Genomic DNA, 13,537 nt, shown 5'->3' with positions numbered 1-13,537 from the left:
TGTTTGGAGGATTTGTCCAATGGTGATAGTGTGGTATTAAAGTCCCCTACTATGACTGTATTGCTATCAATCTCTCCCTTGATATCCTCCAGAAGTTTTTTTTTTTTTTTAATATATTTTTATTGATTTTTTACAGAGAGGAAGGGAGAGGGATAGAGAGTTAGAAACATCGATGAGAGAGAAACATCGACCAGCTGCCTCCTGCACACCTCCCACTGGGGATGTGCCCGCAACCAAGGCACATGCCCCTGACCGGAATCGAACCTGGGACCCTTCAGTCTGCAGGTCGATGCTCTATCCACTGAGCCAAACCGGCTTTGGCCAGAAGTTTTTTTATGTATTTGGGTGCTCATATATTGGGTGTGTATATGTTTTCCAGAGTTATTTCTTCTTGTTGGATTGCTCCCTTTAGTATTATAAAGTGGCCTTCCTTATCTCTTTTTATATCCTTCACTTTGAGATCTAATTTGTCAGATATAAGTATTGCTACACCAGCTTTTTTTTAAATTTCATTTCCATTTGCCTTAAAAAACTTTTTCCATCCCTTCACCATCAGTCTGTGTGAGTCCATTTTTCCTGAAGTGGGTTTCCTGTAGACAGCAGATATGTGGGTCATGTTTTCTTATCCACTCAGCTACCCTATGTCTTTTGATTGGGGCATTTAATCCATTAACATTTAAAGTTATTATTGATAGGTGCTTTTTTGTCACCATTTTTATTCTTTACGCCTGTGTTCCTTCTTCGTTTCCTATTTCTTCTTTTTACAGAAGACCCTTTAGCATTTCTTGCATTGCTGGTTTGGTGGTAATAAACTCCCTTAGTCCTTTTTTGTCTGTGAAGCTCCTGATTTCACCCTCAATTTTGATTGATAGCCTTGCTGGGTACAGTATTCTTGGATTCAGACCCTTCCTTTGCATGACTTTGTATATTTCATTCCATTCACTTATTGCCTGATGTGTTTCTGTTGAGAAATCAGTCACTAGTCTGATGGGGCATCCTTTGGAGGTAACTTTCTGTCTCTCTCTGGCTGCTTTTAAGATTCTTACTTTGTTGTTGGTGTTTTCCAATTTAATTATAATGTGCCTTGGCATTGGTCTTTTGGGGTTCATTTTGTTTGGGACTCTGTGAGCTTCTTGGATTTGTGTGAGTTTTTTCTTTCCTATATCAGGGAAGTTTTCTGTCATTATTTCTGCAAACATGTTTTCTGTTCCTTGCTCAGTTTCCTCTCCTTCTGGTACCCCTATTATGCGGATTTTGTTTTGTTTTGTGTTGTTCCAAAGTTCCATTATGCTCTCGTCCTGTTTTTTAAGTTTTGTTTTTTATTTTTTCTAGGTGCTGCTCTGCTTGGGTATTTTTTCCTGCCTTGTCCTCTAGCTCACTGATGAAGTTCTCTTCTTCTTCTAGTCTACTGTTGATGCTTTCTATTGGGTTCTTTATAGCAGCGATGTTATTTTTCATTTCTTCTTGGTTCTTCTTCACTTCCTCTTGGTTCTTACACATATTGTTGAATTTGTCTTTGATTCTTTTCAGCCACCTTATGACCATTTCTCTGAATTCTTTCTATGACATATTGCTTGCCTCCTTTTCATTTACTTCCTTTTCTGTTAATGCCTCTTTTTCTTTCATTTGCGGGCTGTACCTTTGTGTCCCCATGATCTCTCTTTTCCAGGTGTCTGGTTATGTAGCTCTCTCTCTCAGTCCAGCACTGCACACAGTTCTCCAAACATCTCTTCTGCAAGTTCTTTTTCCCCTGGCACTAAGCAGCGGGCACACTGGTACAATCTGAGGCTGCCTTTTTGCGCCCAGTCCAGCTATGGGCTGATTTTTAGAGTTCCCTTCTGCCAGCAGCCTTGCGGATCCCCTTCCACACCCATGGATCATGGTGGCCCCAATGGCTGTGGACTTTGTGGGGTGCAGACTTCCCCCACACACCCGTTTCTTTCTCCAACCTGGATTGCAGACCTCACCTTTCCCTAGGTAAAATCTCTATACCTATGTTTTTATGTTATAGAGGTAAATCATCAGGTATGAGGTAGGCTTTTACACATAAAAATACCACTTTTTATTATTCATTCTGTACACTTTGAAAGATGCTAATAATATTGAAACAGGACCCAACAGAAGTGGTGTTTAATTTAACTATAAATGCTAATTCCGTTTTTAAAGCCAAAATTCTGCATAATTATTTTTCAATCCTAAATTAATTTTATCAATATGTAATCTGTATATGACCCATTTATGGTTCAGATATTTTTCTATCAAATTACTCATTGGTGTTATTTTTAAAATTTATCTTTATTGTTGAAATGGTAATACATGGGTTATTCATAAATGCATATAAGTTCCTTGGTTAATTTCTTCCCACCCACCAATCTCTGCCTTCCCTCTGAGATTGATCAGTCCTATTTATGGTTCAAATGTTTTTCTATCCATTTATTCATTGGTGTAAATTTTTTTGCCATCCAGTTTGTTTTGGTTTTGAAGTGACACAAAATGAAAATCACAGAAATAATACTGAAATATGTATAAAAGAATAAGAATTTTAAAAATAAAGGATTTTTTTTGCTAAACCTTTAGTCTGAAGTGCCTGTTATTAAGCAGTTGATACACCAAGTAGCAAGATCAGTTTTTAAAATGTTGCTACATCATTATTGCTCAGTGTCCTATGATGTGTAGCTCCTGATGATTATGGATTATGTCACCCCAAATTCATGTTACCAGGAAGAACTTCTAAGAACTTCTTCCTGGGTGATTGAATGCAGTTAATAAAGGTGAAAGTCATCTCCCTGATTTTTGAGACATGTTGATAGACACCATTTTCTGATTACTAGTATCTTACCTTGATTCATTTTTCTAGTTTCCAACCACCATTTCCAAGATTATGGTGGTATATTTTGTTTGTTTTAAAGTGTCATTTTTATTACATCATGATTTTGATAAATTAGCAGCTGACATAAATGAAAATTATACTAAGTCATTACCATTTTTTTCTCATTAAACTTATACTCTTTGATTATTTTGAGAATAGGAATAAAAGTAATCACATATCCTTACTAAAAATAAAAATAAGTTATTTAACAAATTCACAGCAAATTCACAAATGTATACCATTTATTTATTTTTAAAAAAACATGATCATCTAGAGGATTTATAGCATGTGAAATTAATGCCTTTTGATATAAAAATTCAATATATAAATATTTGCCCACAGATATTCACATGTAGCATATAGTTGTTATAAAGATTAAATGAAATAAGTAATTTGAAATCACTTAGAGCAATTAAAATGCTATACAGAATAGAAATTATCTCTTTACCTTTGGTGAATCTAAGATTTATTTATTATGATATTATACTTAATGACCAAATATATTAAAATAATTCATAGATACTGAAATAATCATTATTAAATTCACCCCAACTTGATAAAAATATATGATAATGGATGAGCATTTTGCCATATGGAATATAATTCTTTCTATAATAATTCCATATTATAAAATCTCCCTAATTCATACATAAAAATCCAGAATAGTTAGTATAAAAGAGCAATCTTCATAAAGTATTTTTTTAAGCGTGATTAAGCATTGATTATTAACATATTTGAAACCCTGTTACAGAATTCTTGTGGAGTGTTAGAATGAATCAATAGAATATATCCGTGGCTGGTGAGGGGAGGGTTGTTCAGTTGGTTAGACCATCGTCCTGTACCCAAAAGGATTGTAGGTTTGAAAGCAACAATAAAATATAAACATTTATAGAAGGAAGCAACACTAATGGAATCCACTTCTTAGAGAAAATTAGACACAAACGTTAAAATTAGATCCATAAAAAATAAAATGGAATCAATGAGTCCATTGTGGAATAAAATTATTAAAAATACCAGTTTTATGGAATTAAAGTACCTTCTTAAATATTTAATTTTGAAAATTCAAGTTTAAGAATACATAGGAAATAATTAAGTCAAAGAGGACACCGATGCACCTCCCCCATTTTCACTGTGGTCAGTCCCTTTGAAAATATTGAATTTAGCAGTTACTCCAGTATGTTTTTCTCCAGATATGGTTTCTTTTCTTGCAAAGTCCTAAGATTTTTTTCTTGTCAACCTTAAGAACCACCTTAACATTTCCTATGCTTGTGAAAGAAGTTTTGACAGTGCATGAGAACAATAACTTAGAAGCGACTTTATTGTGGTTGTTTATTGTTTTGCTTGTTTGTTTGTTTACTTAAAGAGACATTAAAGTATTTAGAATGATGGGAGCCAAGTGGAGTTAGGATTATGGCCAACATATAGATATTTATTTTCATGTAATACCTAAATTGGTACTATTTTTAAATAATTTGTTATTGTAGTATGTAAGCCATTCACTCTTATAGAATTAAGTGTAAATAAATTAAACACAGCTCTTTAATGAAAGAAAATGTAGCAAGTATGCAAAGGAAATTATGCCTTGGGATTCTTCTGAACAACTATTTCAACATCACTTTTATGGTTTAAACTCTCTAGATTTTCATAGTAAAGATTTAGTTCCCCTACCTACTTATCTTTTTTAGAACTAGATTGTTCAGAGACTTTAAAATGAACCTGAACTTTTGCTTTTCAAATCTTAAAATTTCAGAGTTGCTTCGTTTGATTCTGTTTTTGCTTTCTCTAATTGTCATATGATTGTTGCCTACCCAACTGCTATGTGTTACCTATGAAAACATCACTTAAACAGCAGTATTGAAACCTGTAGATAAATTTAATTCTCTGTATCTGATTTCATTGTGCTTGTCCTAGCAATTTACATGCTAACCTTAGGTTATTGTAAGAGTGGGGTATGGAAGAACAGTGAAATGAAATTTAAGGTTATTTTATCATTTGTTCATGAAAGATAAATTTGAGCCAAGCAAAGGTAAATGTGTAGGAATATTTTCCCTGAATATCTGAGGTAAATATATCCTGCTTCTATAAAACCAAGCAGTGACTATTTATAGTCATATTTAGTAGCTAAGTTTCTATATTGGCCATTCAAAGAATTAAACTCAAAATTTTAAAGAAAATCCACTTTAATTTTTGTTTTGTTTGTAAATAATTTAGTATGTATAACAATACATATTCAACTAGAAAATGCAAGGGTTGGAATCAAACAATGGAGAATGAGGTTATTTAATCATGTATTTTTACATCCTGATAGCAGAGTTGAGTTTGTTATATATTGGTTTAACACTAACTTAAAGATATTTCGGAATATTTATATTATCATATATAACCTCTGTGAGGGCAGGTATGTTTATCTGTTTTTTTCACTGATATATTCTCAGTGCCTATAACAGTGCCTGGAATATGAAAATTGCTTAATAAATATTTTTGATAAGTGATTAAACTGTCATGATAGTAATTACTAACTAGAGGGTAAATATTCGTTTCAGGTTTGCAATATGTATTTTCATAACAGTTTTAGAAATGACATTGTCTTATTTTTTTCATTTTTTTCCATGGTTTTTAAAAACTCCAAATTAATTTTGAATGATAAAGCAAAGTTTAAAATATTTTATTTGATGATGTTATTAAACGGTAGAGTAGGACAGATTATAATGGGTTGGGAGAGGGAGACCGTTTGGAATTAGGTCACTTTCTTAATTCCTCCTCTTGTGTAGAGATATTGTAACATGCATGCAGTGTTTCTAAAAATGGTCTGTAGTATTCTTCTGCCAGTTGTAATGATGTGTAATACCTAAGGGTAAGACAAGAATAGAGTGGTAGTTTTAATTCCAGTTGTCAGTGTCCCATTTTTATTTTTGCTTATGTTTGCATGGTATTTATAAATTCACACACATAGACATTCATTTTTTAGGTGTCCTAGAGTCACAAGGTATAGTACACATGTATATGTATGCATATTAACTAATGGTAAGTATAAATAGGATACATTATTCTCAAATTTATAAAGGAGTATAAGGCCAATAATTCACAAGAGAATGAATCTTGAGGTTTCTATATTATGTAATCCCAATGCTCATCATTGAGCAAATGATGCTGAAAATACCACAGGCAATAGTATTTGGTGTTGTTTACTGAGATAGATAATTTCTTTAGCAATAGCATTGCTTAATATTATACTTAAAATGTTTTGTAAATGGCACCAATCACTCAAAACAGGAAAGTGGTTGAACCCTAAATACATACTTTTACAATTCAGTGAAAAGAAATATAAAGTGATATGTTTCAAGTTTATCTACTTTATTTATTGGTTCTCCTCATGACTTAAACCATCTCAATTGTTCTAACAAATGGATTTATTTTATTACTGATTGCAAATAGGAAAGTGTCCTTTTCTCCACTTTTTTGTTTTCTGACCTGTCCATGTGAATGTTTTTTTTAATGCAGATGCCCAGCTACACAGGGGGAAATTACTTAACATAATACATTGTCTGGCATAATCAAACCATTATGCCTATAGCAAGTTATGTCATTTCACGAGTCCTCTGTTTTTACTAAATTTTTTATTATTTATTTATTACTAATAAATACTGAGAACTTCCTTAATTACATACCTGTCTGCATTAATAGTTTTCCTTAATGGATTTTTAAATAACTATTTGTCAGCTAATTTTTTAAAACTTCTGAATGCATTGATAGCTGCATTAATACCTCTTTAATTATAACACATATAACATCTGATAGGGTTTATTGCAGTATGATACAAATTTTATTGTGTTTATATATTAACTACAAATGACATCTAGAAGCACATGAAATATTCCATGATACTATATATTAAAATGTATTTAATATACCAAAATTAATGCTATATTAAACAAATCTAGTTGAGAATAAAAATTGAGAATTAATAAAGGAAAACAAAAAACATTGAAAATTTAAATAATAAAAATTCCTTATTGAATTTTATCAGAAGAACCAGAGAACTGAAATAATTTGGCAGATTTTAGTGAGTTACAAATAATAAGCAATGTATTATAAAGAGCCAGAGATTCTTTGTTTTTTGACTCATTGGTTTAACTCAGCAAAGTGATTTCAAATGACTTTGTTCTTTTTAAACCCTAGTCAAGTTCTTCCTTTTTGTTGGTTAATTTTTATTTCACTGTGTAGATGTGAAAACCCGTTTCATATGGACTACTTTCTACCATGTATATACACAAATTCTCAGAGTTGAGCTATCTTCTAGTCCCGTTCTCCCACTGAATGTTTGGATATTATCTGCCAAATCATAAGTATGCAGAGCTAACCTGGTGATGCATCTTCTCTGTCACTACCTCCAAAGATGGAGTTCATTCTCCCCTGAAAACTATATTTTCCCCCAAAATGTTTTGTTAGGCAGCTGTTTGTATTAAACTAACAAAAATTTAGTTTCCTCCCTATAATTTATCCCTATTCTTATTCTTCTCATCCAAAGAAGGAAAACTTAATATGCTTTATGGATATTTTTTCCCATGTTTAAGTATTTGTCATATAAACTACTCTCCTCTCTGAAAGGACTTCTTTTTAATCCAAACTTACCATGCCTCTCATATATCATGATTCTTTATTTTCTGTTATTTAGATCGATTTTACATTTTGATGCCCAGAACAAAACACTCAAAATAGTGTATATCTTCATTACCAATAGAAGAATTGCATTTGAAATCCATATTATAACAAAGAATAATGATTACTAGTATATTTTTCTGATTGGTAACATATTCCTTTACTTTTCCCTAACCATTGAATTAAATATTTTAATTATTTTTATTACCTTTAACTAAGTTGGTATGTCATAATTTATCTTTTATAAATGTTATCAATGGTGGACACTTTTATAACTTCCTAGTCCTTTTAATTACTGTAGATAACTCTAGATGTCTTGTTTCATTTTACATCTTAATGTAAAAATGCATATTTTATTTTTAAAAAATCTGATAGTTTATTTAACTGTTGATTGTACTATTTTTGTTTAATGATTTTAAATTAAACTGAGTAATTATTAAACATACATTTAATTGTCAGCTTTACTAATTTCTTCTTCCTCTTCCTCTTTCTCTATCTCTTTTTTTCTTTTTCTTTTCTTTTTGACAGTACTCTGCGGGGGGGGGGTACAACGAACTTTGAGCCTTGTACCTGGTATGGACTTGTTGTCCGGGACGTATATATTTGCGGTCCTGTTAGCATGCGTCGTGTTTCAGTCTGGCGCCCAGGAGAAAAACTATTCCATTCGAGAAGAAATGCCAGAAAACGTCCTGATAGGCGACTTGTTGAAAGACCTCAACCTGTCCTTAATTCGACACAAGTCCTTAAAAATTCCCATGAAGTTCAAGCTAGTGTACAAGACTGGGGAAGTGCCACTGATCCGAATCGAAGAAGGTACTGGTGAGATCTTCACTACTGGAGCCCGCATTGATCGTGAGAAATTATGTACTGGTATCTTGCTGGATGGCCGTTGCTTTTATGAAGTGGAAGTTGCCGTTTTGCCAGATGAAATATTTAGACTGGTTAAGATACGTTTTCTGATAGAAGATATAAATGATAATGCACCATTATTCCCAGCAACCGTTATCAACATATCAATTCCAGAGAACTCAGCTATAAACTCTCGATTTGCTCTCCCAGCGGCCATTGATCCTGACATAGGAATAAATGGAGTGCAAAACTACCAACTCATTAAGGTGCGTTTTAAAAACATTTTGTTAGAGAAAATTCATTTTTTTAAAGACAAAAAGAATGGTCTTAGAGTACTTCAAAATTTGAGTAAGTCATCACCTTAATTTTTCAAAGTTTAAGCAAAGTATTGTGGAGAAAATTAATCAATGCAATTTTTGAAATTGAATAGGGTTTATTAATCTGAATCTTCATTTTATGTGTATTAATTTTCACCAATTGTTAGTGTTTCCCTTAATCCACTAATGTGGTAAGACAAGGGACTCAACCATACTACTTACAAATCAATAACCAACCCTATAACTTACTTTTAATCCGTCTGATTATGATTGCCACAAATTTGAACTAAACACACAAATCTAAAAGTTAAGAATGAATTGAGACATCAATTTTTCTCAGTGATTATTTTTGATAGAAACCTTTATCTTGCCTTTTGAAAATATTCTGGATAAATTTATTTGAGAGATTTTTCATTATTAGCATTTCTACACATATATAGAATAATGAAAATTATTTTTCATAATGATTTTCAAGTCAAGGTAAGATCTTTAAGCATTATGAGTCATCAAAATGAGGGTAAATTTCAGCCAATGTGCTGTTTGTTAATGTTAAATATTTTCATTTTTTTTCCAATTCTTTGAAAACACAGAGGATTTATTTGCACTAGAGGGTAAGTAAACCTTTTAGTGAAAAAGCTTCAATTAATCCGAAGAACCTATTTTGTCTTGAGTTGGGTCTTGGATGGGGAAGGCAGAGAGAAGATTAAATGGTTTCTTCAAAATATTTTAATTGCCTATGTGATATATAAAGCAGTAGAAAACTCAGATTTTGGTATTTGAAATAGTACAATGTGCTTGAATGATCTTGAAAAATGTGTAAAAGAACAAATGTGTAGATTTAATATAGAGATGGTCAAGGGATTTTCAAAATTTTATAAACATTTTTTGACAATTCATTACCAGATTGCATAGGGTTTATGAATAACATGAGTAACATGATCAATGCTAAAAGTATTCAAAGTTCACATAAATAAGATATTTTAATGTATATTACCTGAAGGTTTTGGAATGGAAGATGTGAAATATTGGAAAACTTCTCAGCTGATGCCAATATGTGGTGAAGGTATATTTATAAATTCATTTAGAAATTGAAGGCTACAGAACTCTTGAGTGAATTTGAGTGATATGCAAATTTGTGTGTGAATATAAGTAAAAATAGAAAGAGAAGTGATAGGTTATTTATAAATAAGCATTTAGGTAAAATCTATTCAGTGGAAAAAGTTGTAAGAATAAGAAAAGTATAGATCACAATTTTGTATTTAGAAAAAGTAGATAAGCCCCTTCCAGCTTAATATTTTTGACCATTAGTTTCTTCTATCATAATATGAAGATGATGATGTAAATGTCACAGGGGCAGAATTGGAAAGAATAAACACTAACTAGAGAGTAGATATAACGTCATAAAATATTTTTGGAGATGCTTTAAAATATGTGGCAATTTATAGAAATGTGAGGCTTAGTGAATACTATCTTTAAAGCAACACTGTCAATAGAACTTTCTGCAATGACTACATTTCTATAATATGTGATATCCAATATAGTAATTACTGGCCACACGTGGCTATTGAATACTTGAAATAGGATTAGTGTTACCATTGAACTGAATTTTAAATTTTATTTAATCTTAATTTTAATTGCCATATATGGTGGTAGCTACCATATTAGACAGCACAGTCTAAGCAAAATCAGTTTAATTTGAAAGTAAAATTTAACAGGTAAAAGCAAAGACTTGTCAAATTAAAAACATTTCATTCTACTTTAGAATGTATGATAAGCCAAAAGTGAACTATACAATGCACCTAAACTACTGGGGCATTTGTATGGCTCCATGTACAAGTAATATTCTGACTCTTTGTTTAAAATAATGAGTATGGAATATAAAGCTAATACCTGGGCATGCAGAGGGCTAAGACATGGGTGATGTTAACTGAGTGTACTTTGACTTACAGAAAGGTCCTGTCATGAAAATAGTACGTATCCTGGCAGGATAGAGAGGTTAAATAAAAGGAAGAAAATAAGCATGTTTTGATTAATCCATAAACTTTAATAAATATTACAATTTGAAAGTAAGTAAGCTAACCATCGTAATGTATTTTAAAAGACCCTCTGTCCAGCAGAATAAAATAAGAATTTAATTAACACTTATTTGTTCTATTTTTGTTAATTAGACAAGACTAACAAAATCATAGTTTACCCTAACTAGGGAAATATAAAATCCATATGAAAAAAATCACATAATAAAGGGGGAAATAATTTTTAACATTCTAGGCAAAAATACGTCAGTTTGTACATGAAAGGGTCCTGCTTTTGACAACTGTATATTAATTAACTAAAAATAAAGGCAGTGGTAGATGAATGGCAGCATGAGAGAATCCCTTGGTTTCTCCCCTTGAAGTTTCAACAATTTGAATGGCTATAACTCTACAAGGGATTCCATAGTGAATGCACAAACACACCTGAGAGATATGCACATTGAAACATCTAAAGGTGGGCAAGTCTGAGTGAAGGCGGGGAGGTGAGAAAGGCAGGAAGCTGAAAGGAGCCACACTTGCAGTTCTGCAGCTGAAAGCTCACAGTGAGGCTTGGCCTGGAAAGGGGAGGAATTGAGTTGTAGCTCCTACCCCATTCAGCCAGGAGGAGCAAAGAAATTTAGTGAGCATTCCTATAAGAGTAAACAGTACAGGCTGTGGCTGAGCCCAGGTTCCTGGTCAAGACACAGCACCGGAGTGAGGAAGCGGTTGTAGGTCAGTCAGCATTCCAGAAGGAGAAACAAAGCCATAGAGCTTGGTTACCCATAGCCTCCCAGAGCTCGCCTCCCTTTGTCCTTGGTATCTAGTTATGAAGCACACTATCTGCAAGCTGGAGAAATGGTCCTACAGAATCAATTTCATCCCTGAGCAAAGAGTGCACTCTGTGACTGGTTTCAGGGTTGGGGCACAGAGAGGACTCCCAGAAGTCAGGATGGCTGAGATCACCGTAACTCAAATGGCAAAACAACACAGAAGACTGCTGGGTTCCCCCAGCTCAGCTCATCCCACCCCAAGGAACTGCAACTACACTGATGGCAGTATCTGGCTATGGTGACAGCACTGGGATTTCACAGACATAAAAACTTGTGATTTAGCTCCACCTATTGGAAAATAATAAAAGGCCTATTCATATTAATCTGCTAGAGAAGTGTCACCTATATATAGATGCCTACACAGAGAAGGAATCCATCAACTACCATGAATAACCAAGGTAATGAGGCAGTTTGAAAAGAAAATGAAAAATATCCAAAATCAAACATGAAGACATGGAAATATGTGATTTAAATGACAAAGAAATAAAGATTATAGTTCTGAAAAAACTCAATGTGATGCAAGAAAACACAGATAGGGAGCTTAATGAACTGAGAAACCAAATCAAGGAACAAAACGAGTACTTTACTAAAAATATTAAAACTTAAATAAAATAAACAAATAGATATTGTGGAGATGAAGAACTTAATAAAGGATATCAAGAATGAACTATAGAGCCTGGCAGTGTGGCTCAGTGGTTGAGCGTTGACCCATGAACCAGGAGGTCACAGTTTGATGCCCGGTCAGGGCATGTTCCAGGGTTGTGAGCTCTATCCTAAGTAGGGGACATGCAGGAGGAAGCTGATCAATGATTCTCTGTCATCATTGCTGTTTCTATATCTCTCTCTCACTCTCCTCTCTCTGAAATCAGTAAAAAAAAAGAAAAAAAAGAATGAAATAGCAAGAATAGGAAATAGAGCTGACCAGATGGAGTAAAGGATTAGTGGTATCAGGTAGAAATCTAGATATGACAGAAAGGGAAAAAGAGAGAAAATTGAGCATAAAAAAATAAAATAACTCTAAGAGAACTATCTGACTCTATCAGAAAGAGCAATATAAGAATAATAGGCATACCAAAAGAAAAAGAAGAGAGAGAAGGGAGCAGAGAACCTATTCAAACACATAGCTGATGAAAACATCTCAAACTTATAAAAGAGCTAGATCCTGGAATCCAAGAAGGAAACAGAACACCTAATTACCTCACTCCAAAAAGGCCTTTTCCAAGGTACACTATATTAAAACTGTCAAAAATTAATGACAAAAAATAATTCTCAAAGCCGACAGAGAAAAGAAGAAAGTAACCTATAAAGGGATGTCCATTAGGTTATCATCGAACTTCTCAGCAGAAACCCTACAAGCTAGAAGAGAGTGGAACCAAATATTCAAACTACTGAAAGAAAGAAATTACTAACCAAGTATAATATATCCAGCAAAACTTATCCTTTAGATATGAAGGAGAAATAGAAAAAAGACCTCCATTGCATGAAGTACTTAAGGGGATTATTCTACCTGAAGCAATAAAGTATCGCAAAACTATGAGTAAGATCACCAACAACCTTATTGCAAAAACACAGATGATTTGTGACAACAACAAAAATAAATAAATAAAAGGGGAGGGGATAAAGGTCTGAATTTGAAAAGGAGGACGGAGCCAGATTCATTCAAAAGAAAAAGGACTACTGTATTTATGAAACTCTCTTTTTCATAACGCTAATGGTAACCACACATGAAAACCTAAAACTTAGACACCTAACTCTAAAAAAGATGAAACAGAGGAAAGAAATATGGAACCCATTAAAGAAAAACAACAGACAGAAACACAAAGGAAAAGAACCAACGGAGGCACAGAGCTACCAGAAAAAAAAGGATAAAATGGCTATAGGAAATCCTCATACACCAAGAATTACTCTAAATATAAACGGACTTAATTCACCAATAAAGAGGCACAGAGCAGCAGATTGGATCAAAAACAAAACCCAGCCATATGATGGCTTCAGGAGGCT

General features: G+C 33.1%; 1 protein-coding gene across 1 annotated transcript in view; it reads left to right on the top strand.

The window, feature by feature from the left end:
- The first annotated feature begins 8,078 nt into the window (after positions 1 to 8,078).
- Positions 8,079 to 13,537, top strand: part of LOC118654589 (protocadherin-11 X-linked) — an 80,539-nt gene continuing 75,080 nt past the window's right edge. Inside the window, exon 1 of the mRNA XM_036305978.1 lies at positions 8,079 to 8,643. Coding sequence (XP_036161871.1) covers positions 8,104 to 8,643 — 540 coding nt within the window. The 5' untranslated portion in view covers positions 8,079 to 8,103. The remainder of the gene's footprint in view (positions 8,644 to 13,537) is intronic.

The sequence above is a fragment of the Myotis myotis genome, unplaced genomic scaffold (assembly GCF_014108235.1).
Source record: "Myotis myotis isolate mMyoMyo1 unplaced genomic scaffold, mMyoMyo1.p scaffold_m19_p_4, whole genome shotgun sequence".
NCBI lineage: Eukaryota > Metazoa > Chordata > Mammalia > Chiroptera > Vespertilionidae > Myotis > Myotis myotis.
This window is presented reverse-complemented; position numbering and strand designations above follow the sequence as displayed.